The sequence below is a fragment of the Lolium rigidum genome, chromosome 7, assembly GCF_022539505.1.
Source record: "Lolium rigidum isolate FL_2022 chromosome 7, APGP_CSIRO_Lrig_0.1, whole genome shotgun sequence".
Lineage (NCBI taxonomy): Eukaryota > Viridiplantae > Streptophyta > Magnoliopsida > Poales > Poaceae > Lolium > Lolium rigidum.
The window spans coordinates 272,391,133-272,412,046 of NC_061514.1; the positions used below are offsets into that span (position 1 = coordinate 272,391,133).

Below are 20,914 nucleotides of genomic sequence, written 5' to 3' on the forward strand. Positions count from 1 at the left end.
TAATTTTGTCTCTCGATTGGGATGTAGAAAATTCTAATCATACTGGGAAGTGGTTGGATCTTAAAAATATAAATATAATCTTAAATTTAATATTATGTCATTTTAATTATTTTAAGCTAAACCAGTAGATGCTCTTGTTAATTTTTATTTTTATTACGTAAGAAACCAGAGGTAGCTTTTTGTTAGAGAGACACTAACTCAGCTCCTCTCTTGTAAGCTGGTATCCCATGACAACTTTTATATGTTGAGCTTTGGATCATATCTGGGTTCTCAGGTCTTCTCTTCCTAAATACAGAAGACGAATACTTCAGCTGGAAGCACATAATGCAGATAAGATCTCAATAATTCTGTAGGTATACACATATTTAGATTCTAACAGCCTTCCAATATAAAAACTCAAAGACGAAACATGTACCCATACATGTACATAGAAAGAACGAATCGGGTATTACTCATGTGCAAGATATACATCGTACATATACAAAGAAAAGAACAGATCGATCGAGCCGCTGCGGACATTATACACATATATATAGATAGAAAGAACAGATCGAGCATCTGCAGGATGCAAGTATGCAACACCACTCAGACATAACACTCTCATCATTACGATCGACCTAGACCGCAAGTACGTACAACACACATTACATAACCATATCACACACGCTGCAGATATGCATATTTTCAAATATAGATAACTAGCGCTATAGCCCATATAGGGGACGATGTAGGCATGTAGCTAGTCCGATCATGGCTTGGCCTCTGGCTCTGGATGATGGAACTCAGGCTTTGGTGGCAGCTCTACTTTCGGGAATGGTGGCAGTTCATGCTTTGGCACCTCTGGCATGGTGGGGTGTGGCAATTCTGGTACCTTCGGTACCTCGGGTGCAACAGGGTGCGGTAGCTTGGGCTCTTTTGGGGCCTCCGGCATATGGGGCTCCTTTGGCGCCTCTGGGATGGTAGGATGTGGCATTTCGGGCTTGGGAAGCTCATGGCGGGGCGCTTCGTGCTCCTTTGGTACTTCTGGTACAATGGCGTGTGGGACTTCAGGCTCCTTTGGCACCTCGGGCACAACTGGATGGGGTAGCTCAGGTTTCGGCAGCTCGGGCATTGCAGCGTGTGGCGGCAGTTCGGGTTTCGGCAGCTCCGGCACGGCGGGGTGTGGCACTTCAGGCACCTTTGGCATCTCTGGCACTGCAGGGTGCGGCACTTCATGCTCCTTTGGCGCCTCGGGCACGATAGGGTGTGGTAGTTCAGACTTTGGCAGCTCCGGCGCAATGGGATGTGGTCGGTGCTCCTCCTTGGGCACGGCCTCCTCTAGGCGCCTTGCTGCTCTGCTCGAACTGCATGAGAGCAATAGCACCAAGAGGAATACAACGGATGACATGGTGTTCCTGCTCGCCATGGTGAACGCTCTGTGTTTCTTAGTTGTGTCTACCGGTGGGAGGCTACTTCCTTCTGTGATGGCTAGGAGATAAGAGAACGCCTGGTATTTATAAGACACTAGATGACCTGTTGCGCTATCGCGCAAGTGCAAATAAAAGCGTATTAATATGCCAATGAATGCTGACGTATAGAACGGTAATTTAATAAATAATTTATTTTGGTGCTTAAATATATATTTTTGGTGATGGTTCATGTCTTGAGTTGCTATATACGCATCAAATATGACGTTTATTTCTTGTTCCTCTAAATTTTACAGAATTATACAGGATGTTTCATACCAAAATAGTTGTAAGACGATCTTTCATGTATTGGTCATTCAAAGTTAATGCGGAGAGTACCCACGGTTCTATTAGATTCGCCTTCCATTTTTGCCATGAGATTTTGTTTTCCCATTTTTTGCTATTGTCCATTGATATTAAATATTTCACAATTTCTACAACTTGTCAGGCTTTACCGAAACCACATTGGTAAGCACCATATGGTATAAAACTAAATCATCAATATATCGCGTCGATGTCTAAACACAATAAGTTCATATCATTATATTTTAGCAAAGTAGCAGCACATATCAACATTTATTTCTTCTCAAAACTAAAGCAATAATATTAGAGCAGTTTTCCAGATTCTAAATGATTTTTCAAATTTGGGTTGAAACATAGGAAAAATATAGATAAGCTTGCACTTGCTTCTATGTTTTTTCTCCTACACCTTAATCTTGTAGCAATAACAGTGGTAGAGTCTTGCACTTAATACTTTTTGCGTGGCTCCAGGGATTTTGCAGTATGAAGAAGATTGTGACATTTTGGGACTTGTTAATGCACTCTTTATGGCAAAAAATGAAAAGCTGTAGGTTATACATATATTTCAATGGCACAATATCACAATATATGCCATTGAGTAGATTTACATAGGCTGCATTAGCGGCCAAAGGAAAGAAGTCCATACACACAACAAAAGTAGTGTAACTGAGAGTGAAAGCATAAAGCACCACCTAATTTTCATAGGCAATTCGCATTAGTGGCACTACGTTTTGGAGAACTGGAGATGTTTCCATTTTAGTTAAAAGAGAAACAACACATGAAGTGATTGGTTCAGTGGTTCAGTGTATCACCACAAGGGCCAAGAAAATATATTAATGGAAGTTGACTGTAAGCAGCTGCATTTGAGTTTTTTTACGGGGGAAGCTGCATTTGAGTATAAGAGATAACAAACGTGTTGCCAACGATGTCCAAATTTATTCTTGACAGGACTACGAACAGTATGCATAGAAATGAAAGGAGAACATGGATAAAAGATACACAATGTCAGCTATCATGGAGAGTACAAATTGCAGTGAAGGCATTAGAATCATGCAAGTCTCATTAATACAAAATTTTCAAGTAAGATTGCAAAGAGAAGAGGAAAGAAGAAGAAACATATAACTACAAAGTGAGTGCTACATATCGTCAACATACATGTCAAAACATCTCCTGCTTAAATAGTTCTAGGACAAAAACGAAAGGACTGAAAATCAACTATTTCCTAGAATCACAGCTCAAGAAGATCCCAAGAAAGGCAGTAACATGCCACCAAAGAAGTAATTGTATTGATCATGAGATATTATTTGTCACCTCAAGCTGATTGGAGTCAGCTCAAGAAGATCCCAAGAAAGGAAGTAACATCATGTAAGAGACTCATCCGTACTTTTAACCGCCTTCTAAAACTCAAAACTATGAAAGGGAAGTACATACGCATAAAATAACCAAGATGGGAGTTAGATCTTTTATTATTCACCTTACATGTGAGGTCCATGTCCAAAAATGCGAGCAGATCCACTTAATGTTCTCCATGCATTAACCTGTATTACCATCATTATGCTAATGAAATAATAAAAAACCTACAGTTAGGTAGCTAAATTGAGATTTTTGCATCAGCATAACAAATTCTTTTTAGTACCTTTAGAATTTGAAAACCCATACAGAGAATGAAATGGGAGGATATAGCTGCAAGTAAACTTCCCAGAGAAAAACACATATCTCAGTTAGCTCTATGGTTCAAACTTCAAACAAGAACGGTCCAACCTTTACAAGCATGAAGAACAATATTTTGGCAGACCTTCCACTATTAATACTAAACTGATTCACAAGGAAAGTGAAATACTGAATATTCAGCATAATTAGTTACTGCTAATAATATAATAACTACAGACCTAAAATCTTAAATCATAATCATTTCAGAAAATCAATGCGGGAGAGATGAGTTGTAGTTTCTTTGCGATATTACAAACTATAATTCTCTGAGCATTACGTTCAGCGGATCTTTCTTCCCTGAGAACTCAAGTGGTAGCCCCTATATTTAGAAATCTTCAAGGACCCTGGAACAAATTGCAGCATCATTGTCAAGGAGAACTGAACTCATGGGTGCAAACCTATTTAGGAAACTAAATAATTTCAGAGTATGAAACAAAAAGCACACGAAGATAAATCGAAGGAAAACATCTTCTGTGGCGAATCGACAACGGCTCACCTTGGCTCAACGTATTTGTGCCCTGAGAACCCAAGTGGTAACCATTGTGTTTAGAAATCTTCGAGGACCAGGAACAAATTGCCTGCATCATTGGCAAGGAGAACTGGACCAATGGGTGCATGCCTATTTAGGGAACTAAATAATTTTAGAGTATGAAACAAAAAGCACACGAAGATAAATCGAAGGAAAACACCTTCTGCAACGAATCGACAATGGCTCACCTTGGCTCAACATATTTGTGCGCCTCTGCATCGTTGAATTACTTTACCACCCCGGGCGCTGATTAGAGGTTGGGCTGGAAGAGGCGAAGCCCTCGCGCTCGCTGTGTACCGCACGGCATAATTACAAATCAATCAGCTTTTGAATTCTTCTAGCTCCGGCCAGAATAATTCACATGAAACAATCAAATAGAGTTGGAATTCACCTAGAGATAGCAAATTCAAGTAGATTAACGCTCTCGTGCAACCTCATTGGATTGTTCTCAAACACCTTGTTTGCACAGATCAAATCAAAGCATAGCCAAAGGATAGACGAGGAAGCACATAAGGAGAGAGCATCACCTCGTATGGATGTCATGGCACAACGGAAAGCGGTTCTCTGTCTGCCGAGCGCCACGATCACCAACCAGATAACCCAAAGCTAATCCATCATGAATCATGCACACCTCAATTGAAATACCAACCAGTATGTTTCATGAGTCCTGCTAAATTTGTGGTTTGCAAAATCACTACGTACGGGGATGTATTGTGACTATTGTACAAACTCTTCCATTTAAAACTACGAGAAAATCGGGCTTTTGCCATGAATGAAGAGAGAACGCAAACAGAGGTCTGAAACTTGATGGTGTGCCTTAAAATACCTCGGTGCCAGTAATATCCATTGCATTACTAATGTCAGCAAGTTTTAGAGCAGGGGCATTGTTTACTCCATCCCCAGAGAACAAAGGGTCGCCTTTCCTGCGTAGTAGAGTCTTCTACCTCAGATGAATCTTTACATGAGAGAAATGCCTAAATCAGTGCGAACAAAAAAATATTAATAACATGCTAATAGATGCTAACATATAGGATGGTATTTTGGTGCAAACGCATAAGAGAGACAATACTGTAACCATCATATGAATATTGTCACAAATATATTACATAACTTAAGTGATTTATCGTGGTTTCATAGAATGTTGGTGCTACATACACGATAGTAACTGAAGGAACACTTCTTTTTTGGTCAGCCCATACAACGCTTCGTACCCCTTAATATCTACCGATGTTCCCGGATGGTAAGCATCCGTCTCAAACATACGAAAAGTCCAAGTAAATCTTGTCACCTCGTTGTTTGAAATCAAAAGCTCCGGGGTCATCTCGTGGTTCCAGCAGCAAATGCAAACCCCATGCTTATATGTAGAATAATGTGTTGTCCACAGAGCCCAAGACCGGAATCAGCTTTTAGTTATCCGAGCATGAAAGAACTTTCTGGTAACCATAAGAAAAATTGACATTGTTCCATTCTAATTTACATAATACTAAAATAAATGGATGCTAGAAACATGTTAAGAGCAAGAGTACATCATATAAGCAATTGAACATCAGAATCCTAGCTATCGATATATAGATGGTTACTAATCAGAGACATTGGACTCGGACCCGGTCAACCACACAGTTGAACCCGGGCAAGCATACTAATGTTTTTGAACCAAACACAACAAAATGTCTAACATCAAAGGACTTACTTTTCATCATAGTAGGAAGCAGCCCTGAAGGACTACATGTTTTTTGTCGATACCAAATAGAAAACAATCTTCACATAAGCATAACATGAGCACGGTTAATTGTACATTATCAAGCACCAATAACACCTATCTGAATAGCAGAATAATTTCCACAACGAAATGGACCGGCGCGTATACTATTGCAACCTAAATGCACAGATGTAGGAAATCATAGTTAGCAGCAAAGCAAGTTAAATGTTCACAGAGGATGGCCAGTGCCACGGATCAATGAAATAATTACATATAAAGTGAATGTTACTGAACGGGAGATGAATCTTCGCCTGAGATTGAATATAGAAAATATGATAATCTCACCTTAGATCTGCAATAGCACATTTAGGAATAACACCACTCTTCCACGATCATACAAGTACCCAGAACAAAAACACTTCGAGATCAGCAGCGAGCAACCTTACTGAAGCTCCTTCGAATAGGAAAATAGTGATCAGCAGTAGCTTGGTAGCCAAGTCCCAACTGAATCATTTTAGTTTTTCTGGCCATGCTGATTTGCCTGGCAGGGTGATAAATTTGAAGCAAGAAATGAAAATAGCATGAAATATGAATTGAAGGCCTCGCGGCCACACACACATACACACCTCTCCTTCTACTCTCTTATGATCACCACCCCAGGTTCCACCACCACGAGCAGCGCCCTGGACGCCATGTGGCGGGTACCACTGCTCCAACCCGTAGACCATGAGAGCCATGCCGTGAGCGCACCATCGACTGTGCATATGAACCTGCAGAAAACGGTCAATGTGTAAAACTGAAGAGTACATGCACATGAACCTGAAGAGGACATAACAAAATAGTACAACTGGATGCGTAAAACTAAGCAGTTTGCGAAGAGATCATAAAGAGACATAATAAAATATATCTTCATCAGTAACTAATTAATGGGGATGTGAATGACCTTGAAAACAAAAAGGAAATGAAATCTGACACAAAACATGCAGAGAACATGAGAAATTACACGCAGGCTACTTCGTGGTTGCTGCTGAAGCTTCGCCAGCACACTGTCGACGCCATGCAGTGCTGCTAACGGCAGAAAGGATGACCATCATGATCGTGAAACCCCAAGCCAGCGCCGGCCTCCACCATCAGAGCAGATCAACATATATGTCCTCCTTGCTTCAGATCAAGGAAGAAATAAAACAATGAAATGGAAGAGCAAGCAGCAATATGTGAAACCATATTTTCTAAGATACATATATATTTACAATCCTTGATAGTAACCACCTGAAATTTTCCCACTTCTTCCACTCAAAATTAGCACTTGAATATCATTCTAAAGTAAAAGAGGGGCAAATGCTTTCCTGCTTCAGTACACACTAAGGTTAGTCGTGTCAATGTTGTAGTCAAGAGAGCTTAGTTATATGAAACTCTTTCTTAGGCAGATAAGAAAAGTAACCAATTTTTTGGCAGATAAGCTCAATTTTAGCATCTCCTAAGCTCCCAGCCACTTTAATTTAAGACATATTAACTCAAAACAAATGGTATCTTGTGTAACATGGCAAGCAAGAGATGCAAGAACTTGCTGAATGAAATGGACGGAGTAATATATGGCATGGACTTTCTAGCATGCAGATTTACCCCAAAAATACTCATATTGTATTTCACAACTTCTGAATGCTTCTTCAATTATTCAGTTATATATTCACAGAGATTTACCACAAAAAAAATGTACCACCCAAATTTTAAGAGAAAACAGAAGAAACCCATCACCTTATCAGGTACCAAAACAAAAGGATGGGGAAAGAAAAACATACAATTGAAATGAGCAGAGCTAGATGAAGAAAACAAACATGAATGCATTGTACTGTAAACTAAAACGTAAGGCTAGTGCATTCACAACATTTCTTTATCCAGTTTGCAAAAATATATAATAAACTAATTACATAAAAATGCAGGAACAAAGATATCACCTTGTTCTGACAACATTCCTCTTGTGACAGAGAGATCACCTTGTTCTCCTTCATGAAACTCTTTCGTCAGATTCTTCCACTGAATTTGAGTAAATGGAAACGATGGAGTAACTTGTTGTACCATGACTTGCGTTTCGACTCACGTGACATCACCCTGGATCTTCTCACATCATGTTGTTTCCATCTTGCTGCCAAATGTAAGAACAGGAAGAGAAAACAGAGTTACATCAACGTCAATACAAATGTATGCATGCACTACTTGGAGGAGTATAAATAATAGCCTCAAGAGAAGATGGTCTATAGGTGTGAACATTTAACTTCACTTTTTTAGCATGTCCTCGGTCTCATTGACAGATCGGAGTGTTATGGAAGCAGAGCCCAAGGCACCTTTAGTAGTTTGAGCTCGTCGAACTCGACGTCGGACATGATGGAGTTGCCGTTGATATAGACCATCAAAGCCTCCCGTAGCCTCTGCTCATCGGCGCCTGCAAACATAGGGAACCAATTTCAACGCTACTTTATTCCATTGCCATGTCTAAAACAACAATTAACATGCAAGTGCCTAGTAAATCTTAATTCTTTATGAAGAACCATGATATCATAAATCAAGCATATCTTTATAACGCAAACTGGAAGATGAGCTAAACATAAATATCAAGCAAAGAAAAGAAAGGAAAAGGGAGAATCTGGATGGCATAACTGAACATGTAAGTGCTATAGCTGGGCTTATATGCAGAGGCAACTGTAGTACTGCATGCCGTGTTAGAATATACAAATCTAATACATAAATTACAGATAAAATCTCAAACATAAATTATGAATTAGAATGAAAATAGATTTGGAATTGAAATGCATGGGGAGAAGAAAAGAAATGCACAGCTAGAAACCTTTAACTGTTTATTCTGACTTTTTTAGATTCATCAATTTAGAGATTTCCTTCTAGCAAGCAATGCATCATTGACCCCAAACTTGTACCTCGCTTTTGCGTTTGCCATGTCGAAGCAGCCGAAGAACATAGAGAAGCAACGGGATTGATATAACTTTTAATTTCAGCTGAAATCTAGCACTACGAAATTGCATACAATGGCATTCCTCCAAATCAGCTTTCTATGGTTCTTCTGTTTGGTCAAATCCATGTCAAAGCTACAAATGGAGTAGCAAATTATCATGAACAACAGACGGGCAAATCAATTCAGAATCCAAAGATATATGTAGATCTGGAGCAGATGATCTCACCGTGCCTCCTCTGGCCATGTCCATGTATGCCAATCCACTCCGGTTGGGGAAGAGGAGATCAGGATGACGACGAGTGAGGGCATGGCCAAGGGAGTGCGGCCGGCACCAGTCCGGCCTGCCCCCAGCACCCCTTCACCCAGCGCCGCCCCTCGCTGCTCCTCTACCTCCGGCTGGGTAGGTCGCGGGAGAGGGGCGCGACGACGACGGTTTGGGGCCTCGGAGGAGGAGACACGAGGGGGTGAGGCAACGCGCCACAACCTACAGTGGGTAGCTCGATTTATGCACTCACCGCGCCTCCCGTCACCATCGACGCCGCGGTTCGCCTCCGGCGGTGGGCCGCCGCGGATCCGGACGCCTCCCACCAGTTCTTCACTTGAGGCAGCCGCCCGCGCCGGCCCGTCACCGTCGCCTCCAGTCGTCGCCGCCGCGCCGCCCTCCATCTTGATCTCGCCGCACGCCGGCGCAACGGAGCGACGGACGGTGCCTCTTCCCTTCCGTCTCCATGGCCGGGCCGGGCCGAGCCGCCGTAGTCTCCAGAGGAGGAGGAGGAGGAGGAGGCAGGGATTGGGGGAGGACGGGAGGCACGGGATTGGGGAGAGGAGGAGGCTTTTGGTTGGTTAGGGTTTTCGCCTCTTTGATTTTCTGAGCGACGCGACGACGGACGCTCGCTGTCTCAAACAAATGGCCCCACGCACGCACGGGCCCAGCCGTCATGCACCCAGAACAAGCAGCGGCCGGTAGGAAAAAAGCTACTACATCCGACGGCTGAGGAGAAAAGCGGGTTTCAGAACTTTACTGTGAGGTGAAACGGACGGACGAGATTGTTTTGCCCCTCTCAGACCCCTGGATGGCTGGGTAGTCTTTCAACATTTATAGAAGTAATACCTCAAATGAATCTCTCTTGGCAGCAGAGACTAGCTAGTAGTCTTGCTGAACAAGGGACCCTGGTAGCTCACCTGAATTTTGGTAGTTGTTTACTTACTTCACTTGGGTGTGAAGAAAAAATAGGTTTGGGTCTGACCGGCCCCTACCCAGTACCCACACATGCTTATGTGTTGCTTAATTAGTTTGGAATTTTGAGACCTCAGTGATGATATGGCCGGTGATTGCACCATACCACATGTCAAAAGCTCTTAATAGTGTAGTGTAGTGTAGCTTTCCGGATCCTTCCTGGAAGATGTACTCACATCAGTACATATGCATGCATGATGCATCTCATTCTCAGCCTGCATGATGAAAAATCCAGTGCTAAACAATACCTGAAGTCCTGAACTCAAGAGTACTGTTATTGGGATGATTTGGTGAATCGTCTGTTGGCAGTTCAGCTGCACGCGCGTACTCCTATCTGATCTCGATTCGGTCTAAGTCTTCCAATTAATCGAAAGATCAGGCGTCAATCTGTCATGGTTGGTGATGGATCGCGTTAGCGTGTTCGTGTAGGAGCGTCCTACTCGTAGGGGCGTCTCAGGTCCATCCACGGTTGCCGTACGTGCCGGCGCCGGCCGGTGTTAGGTCACCGGCGCACGGCTGACGCAACTTAAGTTCAGGGGATGTCCGAGCTTTTTCTTGCATCTTCCCTGGTGGCTGTAGTTGATACGCTAGCTAGCTAGGTCACCGGACTTGGAAAACGGGACGTACGTGTGTCTAGTCGGCTAGCTAGGTGTCCGATGCACGTCCGTACGTCGTAATCGTATTGCCTTGCTTAATTTGTCGGACAAGCTGCTGAGAAAATAGAGTAACATGTGACGGATAGCTAGTTTGATTTCTCTAGTTCCGTTTCGAGTTGAAAATGACCACTGCATGACGACTTTGTTTCATGTTGGTATAGCCAATGTTCAAGCAAGTTTTGCTAAGCTAGCTAATTCTTCACGTGCTAGCTTAGCTAAGTTTCTAGTCCTACCTCAATTAAGTGAGTGCATGACATGACAACCTACTCGTTAACAAACGTGCACATGAAAAAAAAAGTTTATTCATGTAACTTTGTATTTAGTCTTGTGATGTTGCGTGTTAGTCTGGCCGCAACATTTAATGATTTTTTGCACAAATATGGTAACATAAGAATCACTAAGTTAGGTAGGTCAAATATGTAGTTATCTTTTTTGTAAGTACTCCCTCCATTCCAGTTCACAGGACTTGCGCGTATCCTTAGGTTGCATATTTAACCAACATAATATTAATTGTATAGTACAAAACTATATCATTAGAAAGTAGAGCATCTAAGTTTTCTAATGATATATATTTTATAATATATATTTTGTATTATGTTGATAAAATTTATGACCTAGAAATACGTGCAAGCCCTATGAACCGGGACGGAGGTAGTATCAGTCATCAGGAATATAAAATTATTACATGTGTTGGACTTGGACTTAGGATAATATGTTGGATGAAATAAATATGTTGGTGTGTCTAATTGATGCCTCATGAGGTGCTTTCCGGAAAAATTGATTTGAAATTTGAATATGAGATTTATCTTAGTGATATTTTAATTTAACCTTGACCACTTATAGTGTTATTAGTGTTTATATATTTTAGCAGGAGGTGATAAAGGTTTCACTTTTTTGCTGGCAGTATTTAATTGTAGTTTCTTTCGTTCGTTTGACTATGCCTTCTCCTTACAATATGGTTTGGAATGCGATAAATGTCTCCATTTCAATGCCGATTTAAAACAAGGATATTGTCATAACCATAATCTGTCTCTTCCAAGTAAACCTCTAGCCACACATTTTCTACATGAGAGTGGACTTTTAGAGCAGGTGTTTGGTGAGCACCCGTATCACACCGTCTATGTTGCATCAAGATCCGTGCAAGTTCTTTTTGTTCCCCTCTTAAATAATTTTTCATTTTTTTATCTCTCACACCACACATTGTTTGAACTCGAAAATTTGCAGATCACTTAACATAACAATTAGAATGTCGGAAAAATATTTTGGATTTTTATTTCATTATCTATATATGTATTTCAAGAATTTATTTTGAAATTTAAATAATTTAAAATTTAAATTTGCACAAAAAAATTCCGATCTATTTTTCCTCCATTATATTTGTTATTTTTGAATGACCTGAAAAAAATCAAATCGAAATATTACAAAATTTGGAAGATACTAAAAAGACAAAGTGAAAAAATGTGAAGGTGCCGAGGGCGCACCTGCTCCATTGAAGTTTTCCCTTTCTACATGGACGAAACATTCTCTTTGCAAGTGTCACACAAGAAAAAAAAAATTATTAACATTGTACTTGGCACACCGATGGTTATTACATATCCCTCACCAAAACCTTCATAATAAAATATACGGTTTTGCATCTCACAAGTCCTCTAGTTTTAAAAAATTGAGTCATTTTCAATTATTTTCTATTGAATTAATTATTTTCCAGTTTGAGAATCGGTTGTTTTCTTTTTCTTCACGGTTACAATTTTTATCTGCATAATTTGCACATTTAAAATATGTGAAACCATTGTATTTGCAGTATGCATCTATCTTCTTCTCTTTTACTAGTACCCCTGGATCTTCAAAAAGTTAGTGGTGCACTTTAAATATACTCTAGTTGGACATTACAAAATATGCAGTTAGTGTTTTTGTAATGTGCAACCTGGTACTTGAATGTGCAAAAACTTCAGTTTGACAATGTATTTGGGATTCTAAAACTTCATTTGATCAGTTGCACTTTAAATATAAATTGTCTTTATAATGTATTTATTTTCCATGTTTTTTTAGTCCATTGTGACTGTGTTTTTCTATTGTTATAAATATTTTTGTGTCACTGATTATTTTCATGTTTCTTGACATGGGTGTAAAGAAATCCCAGTCGACTCGAGAGCAGTTGGAACCTTAAATGGAAGTGTTAAAGTTAAGATTATGAAAATTTTAAAAGATTTTGAGCTAAACAAGTGTACACTCTTGTTAATTTCCTTTTGTTTTATGTAAGAAACCAGCGGCAAATTTTTGTTATTGATATTAAATGAGCTCCTTATGTAAGGTTTTCTTAGATTAATCCACTGCTTTATTACTCGGGCATAGAGTTGCCCTTGGACTGGACAGCCCCAATCAGGAACTCAGGTATTGTATCGAACAAATAAGAAGCTGCTCATGTAAGCAAGTATCCCCATAACAACTTTATATGTTTAGCTTTTGATTAAACCTGGGTTCTCGTGGCTTTTGTACTGAAGTAGTAAATGCAATAATTTAAAATAAAGCATATATTGCAGCCAAGATCTTAAGAAATGTTTAACGGTGCACTTATATATATCCAAATATAAAAAGTACAATACATTTATTACTCATAACATCGTGTACATAAAAAAAAGAACAGATTGAGCCGCTACAGAATGCAACAACCCTAGGACATAACGCTCCCACATCATGAACTGGAGCACAGGGGTAACGACCTGTACACTACTACACGCTTCACATGACTAACACAAACAGGCATCACGTACACACATATACAACTTAGTTAACCGACGGTAGGACTATGCCTAGTCCGATCATGGCTTAGCCTCCTGCTCTGGAAAGTGGAGCTCGGCTTTGGGGAATGGTGGCAGTTCATGCTTCGGCACCTCAGGCATGGATGGGTGCGGCAATTCTGGCACCTCCGGCACAGCAGGGTGCGGTAACTCCGGCACATGGGGCTCCGTTGGTGCCTCTGGGATGGTAGGATGTGGTATGTCGGGTTTAGGAAGCTCATGGTGTACTTCGTGCTCCTTTGGTGCCTCTGGAACGACGGTGTGCGGGACTTCTGGCTCCTTCGGCACTGCAGGCATAACTGTATGCGGTAGTTCAGGTTTTGGCAGCTCGGGCATTGCAGGGTGTGGCGGCAGCTCAGGCTTCGGCAGCTCCGGCACAAGGGGATGTGGTACTTCATGCTCCGTGGGCATCTTCGGCACTTCAGGGTGCGGCACTTCATGCTCCTTTGGCACCTCGGGCATGGCCGAGTGCGGTAGTTCGGGTTTCGGCAGCTCGGGCATAGTAGGGTGTGGTGGGAGTTCTGGCTTTGGCAGCTCCGGCACGGTGGGATGTGGTGGGTGCTCCTCCTTGGGCACAGCCTCCTCTAGGCGGCGTGCTGCGCTGCTCGAACTGCATGAGAGCAGTAACACCAAGAGGAATGCAACGAATGACTTTGTGCTCCTATACGCCATGGTTGATGATCCGTGCTTCTTGTGTAGGTGTAGGTTGGGGGGCTACTTCTTTGTGTGATGGCTGGGAGATGAGAGAACGTCTGGTATTTATAAGACGCGAATGAATCCCTGTTTGTGCAATATGCTTGCATAAATTTTTGCTCTAGAGATTGGCAGTTTTACTGAACTTTGGTTCCTGCAATCATGGTCCCTGGTAGGTCACCTGCATGGTGGTGGTTGTTTTACTTAGCTCGGCTTTGTTTGAGAAGAAACCTTTCTTTTGTCTATGTCTACCTACTCTAGTTATGTGTTGTTTCTAGTTCGGAATTTTGAGACCTAAGACACACCGATGTGTACATGTCAAGCTCTAAGACCATCTCTAGTCGCGTTCTCCAAATCGTCCCCCAAACGGCGCCGGATCGAGCGTTTAGGGGACGTGTTTTGTTCGTGCTGCGTTTGGGGAACGTCGCTCCCCAGCCGCGTCCCCCAAACGCCCACCCTAAACAAAAATTAATGCACTAAAATAAAGGTTTTTATTCAAATTTGATTATATATTACAAAGTTTCAATGAAAACAGCTAGATTTCATCTAAACCCTAGCCTACTGACCGCCCGGCGGTGCGTTCGACGGCCCTGCTCCGTCATCGCCTCCCCTCCGCCGTAGCTCCTGCTGCGTGCGCCGCCTCTCCATACGTAGGGCGGTGAGCAGACGCCGCTGCTCCAGAAGCGCGTCGTCGGCTGCCCTCCCCTGCTGCGCCGCCTGGAGGGAGAGCTCGACGGCGCGGCGAATCTGCGCCTCTTCGCGGGCACGGGCGTCGTCCTGGTGCTTCTTCTCCGACTCGAAGGACTCGACGAGCGCTCGTTGCTGATCCGCCGCCTCGTCTGAGTGTGGCCCGTCGTCGTCGGACCACTCGAAGTCGTCGTCGTCGTCGTTCTGCTCCGCCTCGTCCTCCTCCGCCTCGTCATCGTCGTCCTCCTCCTCCTCCTCCATTTGCACCTCCAGTTGCGCCACCAACGCGTCGGCCTCCGCCGCCAACGCATCCGCCCGCGCCCCCAGGACGCCTCCGTTGCCGCCAGTGCCGCCTCCCGCTGCTAACGCTCATCCGCCGCCTGCTGCTGCTGACGCTCCACCGCCTCCTGTTGCCGCCGCTCGATCGCCTCCCGCCATTCACGGTACTGGAGCTCCCGCTCCATGCGCTAGCGCTGCCGCTCCGCACACCACCGCTCGGCCATCTCCTCCATGCGGCGCCACCGCGCCTCTTCCGCCGTGGCGGTGTCGAACGCTGCAATGGTGTCTGCCAGCGCCACCTCTCCCACGCCATGTTCTCCTCAGCTGCGGGGTCTCCCGCTGCTGACGCTCCCGCCGTCGCCTCACGCTGTTGCCGCTCCCGCTGCTCGATTGCCTCCCGCCGATGCCGCCGCTCTGCATGCCAAAGCTCCGCTCGGCGCCGCCGCGACTCTTCCTCCGCGGCGGCGTTGATGCCGAACTGCAAATCCGGTGGTGGAGACGGCACTGGAGGGAACTGGCTGGCGCCGGGGCGCTTCATCATTGCGCAGTGGTGTTCGAGCGACGAGGGTTGTGCTTGCGGCAGAGAAAGGGGTGCCGACGGCTATGGTGGCTGCCATTGAGCCGGGGGGAGGGGCCTTTTATAGACGCCGGCGGCTGGAAGAAAGAGCGGGAAGAGGCCAGAAGCGGCGGGAAAAAAGCGCGGGAACGCGCGGTGGCGTGCGAACGCCAGCGACGCGTGGAGGCTGCGTAGCACCGACGAGACGTCTCGCCTGCCCCTCCGTCGCCATTAAGCCAAAGCTGCGACGCTTCGGTCGTGTGTCCCTGTGAGCCAATAACTTCCGTCGCGAGGTAGGCGATGGTTAGGTCCAAACTTGAATGTGCCGCTGACACGTCGGTACCGCCACGCCTCGCCTCGCTTTTCGTTGTGTCCGGCGTGTCCGAAGCGTCCCCTGTGGAGCGGGACGAGCTCGGGGCGCCGGACACCGTATCGAGCCGTGCCGGACAAAAAGAGGCTTTGGAGGATGCGGCTGGACACGTTTTTTTATCCGGCGCGCTCCAAAAAATTTTGAAGGACGGTTTGGAGACGCGACTGAACATGCTCTAATATTTACTTTTAACCGTCCGGAACCTGCCTGGCAAATGTGAAGTATGTGCATGCAAAGCCTACACACCGGAACATCTGGACCTAATGCAAACCTCAACGCAAGTGGTGTTTTTGGGGCGATTTGGTCATCGGTCCTTTGGTAGGTTACCAGTTCAATTGTTGATCTGATTGAGATTTGGCCGGTTATAATCTGTGAGGGTTGGTGATGGATCGCACACGCCTTTGTGGAGGAGCGTCGTTGGTGCGTCTCAGGTGGATCCATGGTTGCCGTACCCGTACGTGTCGTGTCGGTGTTAGGTCACCGGTGCGCACAACTGATGCCCAGAGCATTTCCAATAGTGACGCTATATTTCAGCGTGCTAAAATCACTTTGCAGGACGCTCCATCCTACAGTAACGCGCGACGCCTCTCCACCGGCAGCACGTTAAAAATAGTTAAAGTCGCCTCCTACTACGGGAGAACCTTGCTTTGCCGTGCAACGATTTGCACGGCAAAGGGACCTATACGCACGGAAAGCCTTTACCATGTGAAGCCACACGGCAAAGCCTCCATCCCCCTCCAGCAGGCTAGCGCTGGCGCAAACAGATTTCACAAGCAACTATAGAATCAATAAGATTAAACAAACCCAAATAATTAAACAATAAAATGTCTAGTTATTATTACAACACAACCAAATAGTACATGAGTAATACAATTGTTACCAACAAATACAACACGTTTTTATCACCATTACAATAAATTGTTTTTCAACAAATGAACAAACATGCAACTAAAATAGGCACTATCATTTGCCATTGCATTTTCACCATTCCTCGATGAGATCTTTTTGAACCTCATCATGCGCATCATTGGACCGAATGACATGATATGACACAATGAAACACATCACTCAATGTTCTCTTCTATCCAGTTGCACACGAAGCCCCATCAAGTCAAAAAAGGAGTAGTCCACATCTTTGCTACGATCGTTCTATATGATCATGTTATGTATGATGACACAAGCGGTCTACGGTCATGATGTACCAAAGATAATCTTGGTCCCAAAATCTAGTTGGTCGCAAAATCCAAAATACTCTCTCCACATCTTTCCTAGCCGCCGCTTGTGCATTGTGAAATTGAGTTTGTTTCTTACCTTTGGGTTTGACCACCGACTTCACAAATGTTTGCCACCTTATGCTTGACACACTCGATGACTTGACTCTCACCCATAGCCAAATGGTTATCAAGTAGATCCGCCGGTATATCGTATGTCAACATACGTAAGGCGGCAGTCACCTTTTGGTAGGTGATATGCCCAAGTTCTCCAACGGCATTGTTGCTATAAGTGTTTATCAACTCAGTAGCCAAAATTTAGGAGTTTCCTCCATGAAAGATCGTTTGTAGGCCAGAGGAGTTGTTAGCGACCATGGAGTGTGATAGGGTTGCAGACACACATAAAGCTATTTCATACTTTAATCAACAGGTCGATTTTGGCATGCTCTCAATTACATCTGAAAATCAAATTCTTTCCTAACAGTTCATTTCTAAGAGTGATATCAAGTCAATAAAACATCTATGGAGATGAGCATTTCAAAGGTTGAACTTGTAAGACAATTAAACTAACTTAAGCCTTCATTTGCAGACTATTTCTTAATTTTTTATTTGGAAATATTTATTTTCAAGGCAAGACTCGTTTAACTAAAAGAACTAGAGTAAAGACCCATTAATCAAATTATTCGCTCATATAAAATCTTTACTCTAATTATCAACAATTACTCCCACTAGCATACATAACAGTCTTAAAATGACTAATAGCTATAATAGACATTCAAATATTAAAACTGGGAGATATAGGACATACCTCTTGTATGGATGTCCTTCTTGAAAACTCAGGTAGATCCTCTCTTCAATTAAATTACTAAGAGGAAAATGGAAACACTTTCGAGCCGAAGGATAAAAGGAAAAATCTTTTTGGTATTTTCGAGAATTGGGATATAGAAAAAGAAATTGGCGATAACGCTCAGCTATTAAAAATTTCAAATAAAACAAACGAAAAGAGAAAACTAAATAAAAGCAAAGTGGTGGAATTAAACCAAGATGAGTGTTTCAGGCTCTCATGGAGCAAAGTGCAACCTCATTATTACATAAATAAATGCCACACTTCTTGGGGGGAAATCCCCAAGCTTAGGCTTTTGGAAGCCATCTCTTGAATCATTGTGGCGGTGGAATATAAGTACCATCATGCCACTCGGGGATCCAAGCGGCGAATAACGATGACAAGTTGTAGGTGGTGTCTCAGAGGTTGATGGCGAGGTTATTCAAGTTCTCCATGTGCCTCCGAGCTCGACTATGTCATCATACGTGGTGTAGGGGATGCGGTTGCTTTTCTTGTTCCAGGCCTTCTTCTTCTTGTTCTACTTCATCGTCTTGTTCCAGGACTTCTTCTGCTTCTTCTTCCAAGTGGTCATAATGCATACGTCCATCCTCGATAAAGAATAGACAGTGAGGTATCGGAGTGGGGTAAGTACGTCCAGCTCCAGGCATATGAACAATAAAACGACCAAGGCTCTCGGTGATCACGTGACAAGCTCTAAGAGTACGCAAACCAAGACATCGCTCATCTGCCAACGGATTTGAGATTACCTATTGGTATTTTAAGTGCATTGGCTAATACGGTTGCCATCCCGCCGCAGACGATGGGTCCACGGGTTTGGACGGCTTGACGATCCAAATAGATCGAACAAGAGGATGGTGCCCAAGTTTGGCGTCATGTTGCATCCTGGGATTGTAGCTTTGGCGAGGACCATCATATCTCTTCATTCACCCTTGTGAATTCACCATGTTCCTGCAAGATGTTAGCAATAACATAGTACAAATAGAGTACTGCATGACATTCCATATCTCCCCCTTTGGAGATAGAGTCATAAACATCCATGGCATGAAAATACTCGATGGGAGGACTTAGAAAACCACTAGAACATCGAACATGAGTATCATCGTTGATGAATCCAAAGTAGTTGCACAACTTGGTGAGGCTGATGTCGTAGTTGTGGTTCATGAGGCGGAATTGGACCCTTTCGGTCCCTTTTATGGCCTCCCAAGGGGTGTACGCACTCACATTATGCGTCAAAGTGCTCAACATATCGAGAGTGAGCCGGCGATAGGTAGGAACACCCTGATAAACAAATGGAGACAAGCCAACTCTGTTGCATAGTAAATTAAAGTCACGAGTCATACCGAGTTGGTTAAGTATAGTGGGGCATGCCCACTTGGTGATCCTGGACTCCCGGTTCTTAAGCATGTCGAACCGAGCATTTGAGATCTCTCGCCCATACGGTCATCTCTCGGGGCGGGGGCACTTCACGACACCGTCTTGGCGGCTTACGTACGTGTGCGGCTCCTTGTGTTCATCATCTAAAATAAAGTTTGCGTAAATAAAATTTTCGATCCGGTAGAATATAAGCAATGCTGAATCCTCTACACTTTCTACAGAAAAATCTCCTCTAAAAGCAATTACAAAGGATGCTCATCGCTGAAACGCTTCATAAGAGTGCTAAGTCTACATTGATAATATCAAGAGAGCAAGAGATGTAGCATGGATTTACAGAAAATAAATAGGTGGATTGGAGGAGAAACATACCATGGTTCGTTGTCGTGCGAGGAATCGAATAAAAGACAAATAGAGGTGAAGATCTTTGGAGGTGTTTAAAGGTTTGGAGGTAGAAGAAATAAGAGATGTGAGAGTTATGGGAAATTTTACCTCTCCTCCCGGCAGCTGATATCATGGTCGGCAGGTGATACGGGGATCGATACATGCGGGTTTTGCCCATATCTATCCTCGTTGCTCTGAGTTAGGGTTTCGAACCTGGGGTCGTGGCAGATACATGCGCTCGATACGATGGCGTGTGCTCGTATAGTTGGTTGTTAAACTCTAAGTACTCCATGACGATTTCTACAGCTTTGATACGGGCACCGATACAGGTGCACCTTTCCCGTATAGGTGGGTACGTGTTAAACTAAACTGTGGTCAATTTCCAAATATGCAGCAGCCATCACACAATAAGAAATATTAAACAAACCAAATACATGATTAGGTTAATTAAATGTACTTCAAACCTTCAGCCAGAGTCTCGGAAAAGCCACATTAGCCAACTGCTTCACCGCTGCACTTCCGATGATTGCTCCATTTATGTTGGACTCAGAAATCTGTAATTATTTGAAATTTACACAGGCCTTAAGAAGTAAATTAATTAGCTTGTTATAGATCTTCACACCCAGTAATATTAAGAACTTAATCAATAACCTTGTTAGATTTCCATACAGAAAATTGTTTACGTACATCCAGCAATATTAAGAACCAAATTAATTAGCTTGTTAGATTTTCATACAAAACACTAAGTTGTTACTTTCAATCTTCGCATCTAGTAATATCTTATTTACCGTCAGCAGGCGATCTGCGGCTTCAGGGCTGTCTTCTCGAATATGCAGGCCACATGCTCCCTTCAAAACCTAGGAACGATTAAATATCCACCTACAGGCCCCAATTCGACCTATGAAGAATTGAAGATACGTGAAACAGTTCGTGTAGAATCATAGGAATCAGAGGTGCGTACCTTATGGATAGAGATGCAATGCAACACTCATACTTCTGGATGCGATTGGTGTGGTCAGGATGTATAAATTGCGGAGATGCTAGTGGAGGAGATGGAGATCCATGGCCACGCGCGCACGGACGTGCTCCCAGCTCTGCCGGCGACGGGTGAAGGACGGCTCGAGTCTCAAGAGGAGACCACGGCGGTTCGGAAATGCATCGAGACAAAAGAGACATTTCC

The 20,914-nt window shown here is 43.5% G+C and overlaps 2 protein-coding genes across 2 annotated transcripts; both read right to left on the bottom strand.

Moving 5' to 3' along the window:
* Positions 1–495: 495 nt before the first annotated feature.
* LOC124677804 (protein PELPK1-like) lies at positions 496–1,447 on the bottom strand. The gene has a single exon (XM_047213758.1). The coding sequence runs from the start codon at positions 1,403–1,405 to the stop codon at positions 749–751; it is 657 nt and encodes a 218-aa protein (XP_047069714.1). The 5' UTR covers positions 1,406–1,447; the 3' UTR covers positions 496–748.
* An 11,642-nt stretch (positions 1,448–13,089) lies between these two features.
* Positions 13,090–14,049, bottom strand: LOC124678992 (protein PELPK2-like). Its single transcript, XM_047214834.1, has one exon. It carries the CDS (start codon positions 14,009–14,011, stop codon positions 13,361–13,363), a length of 651 nt encoding a protein of 216 aa, XP_047070790.1. The 5' UTR covers positions 14,012–14,049; the 3' UTR covers positions 13,090–13,360.
* Between the last annotated feature and the right edge of the window lie 6,865 nt (positions 14,050–20,914).

Bases quoted from the DNA above. Each gene is read 5' to 3' on its own strand.
- LOC124677804 (XM_047213758.1), bottom strand. From the start codon at position 1,405: ATGGCGAGCAGGAACACCATGTCATCCGTTGTATTCCTCTTGGTGCTA.
- LOC124678992 (XM_047214834.1), bottom strand. From the start codon at position 14,011: ATGGCGTATAGGAGCACAAAGTCATTCGTTGCATTCCTCTTGGTGTTA.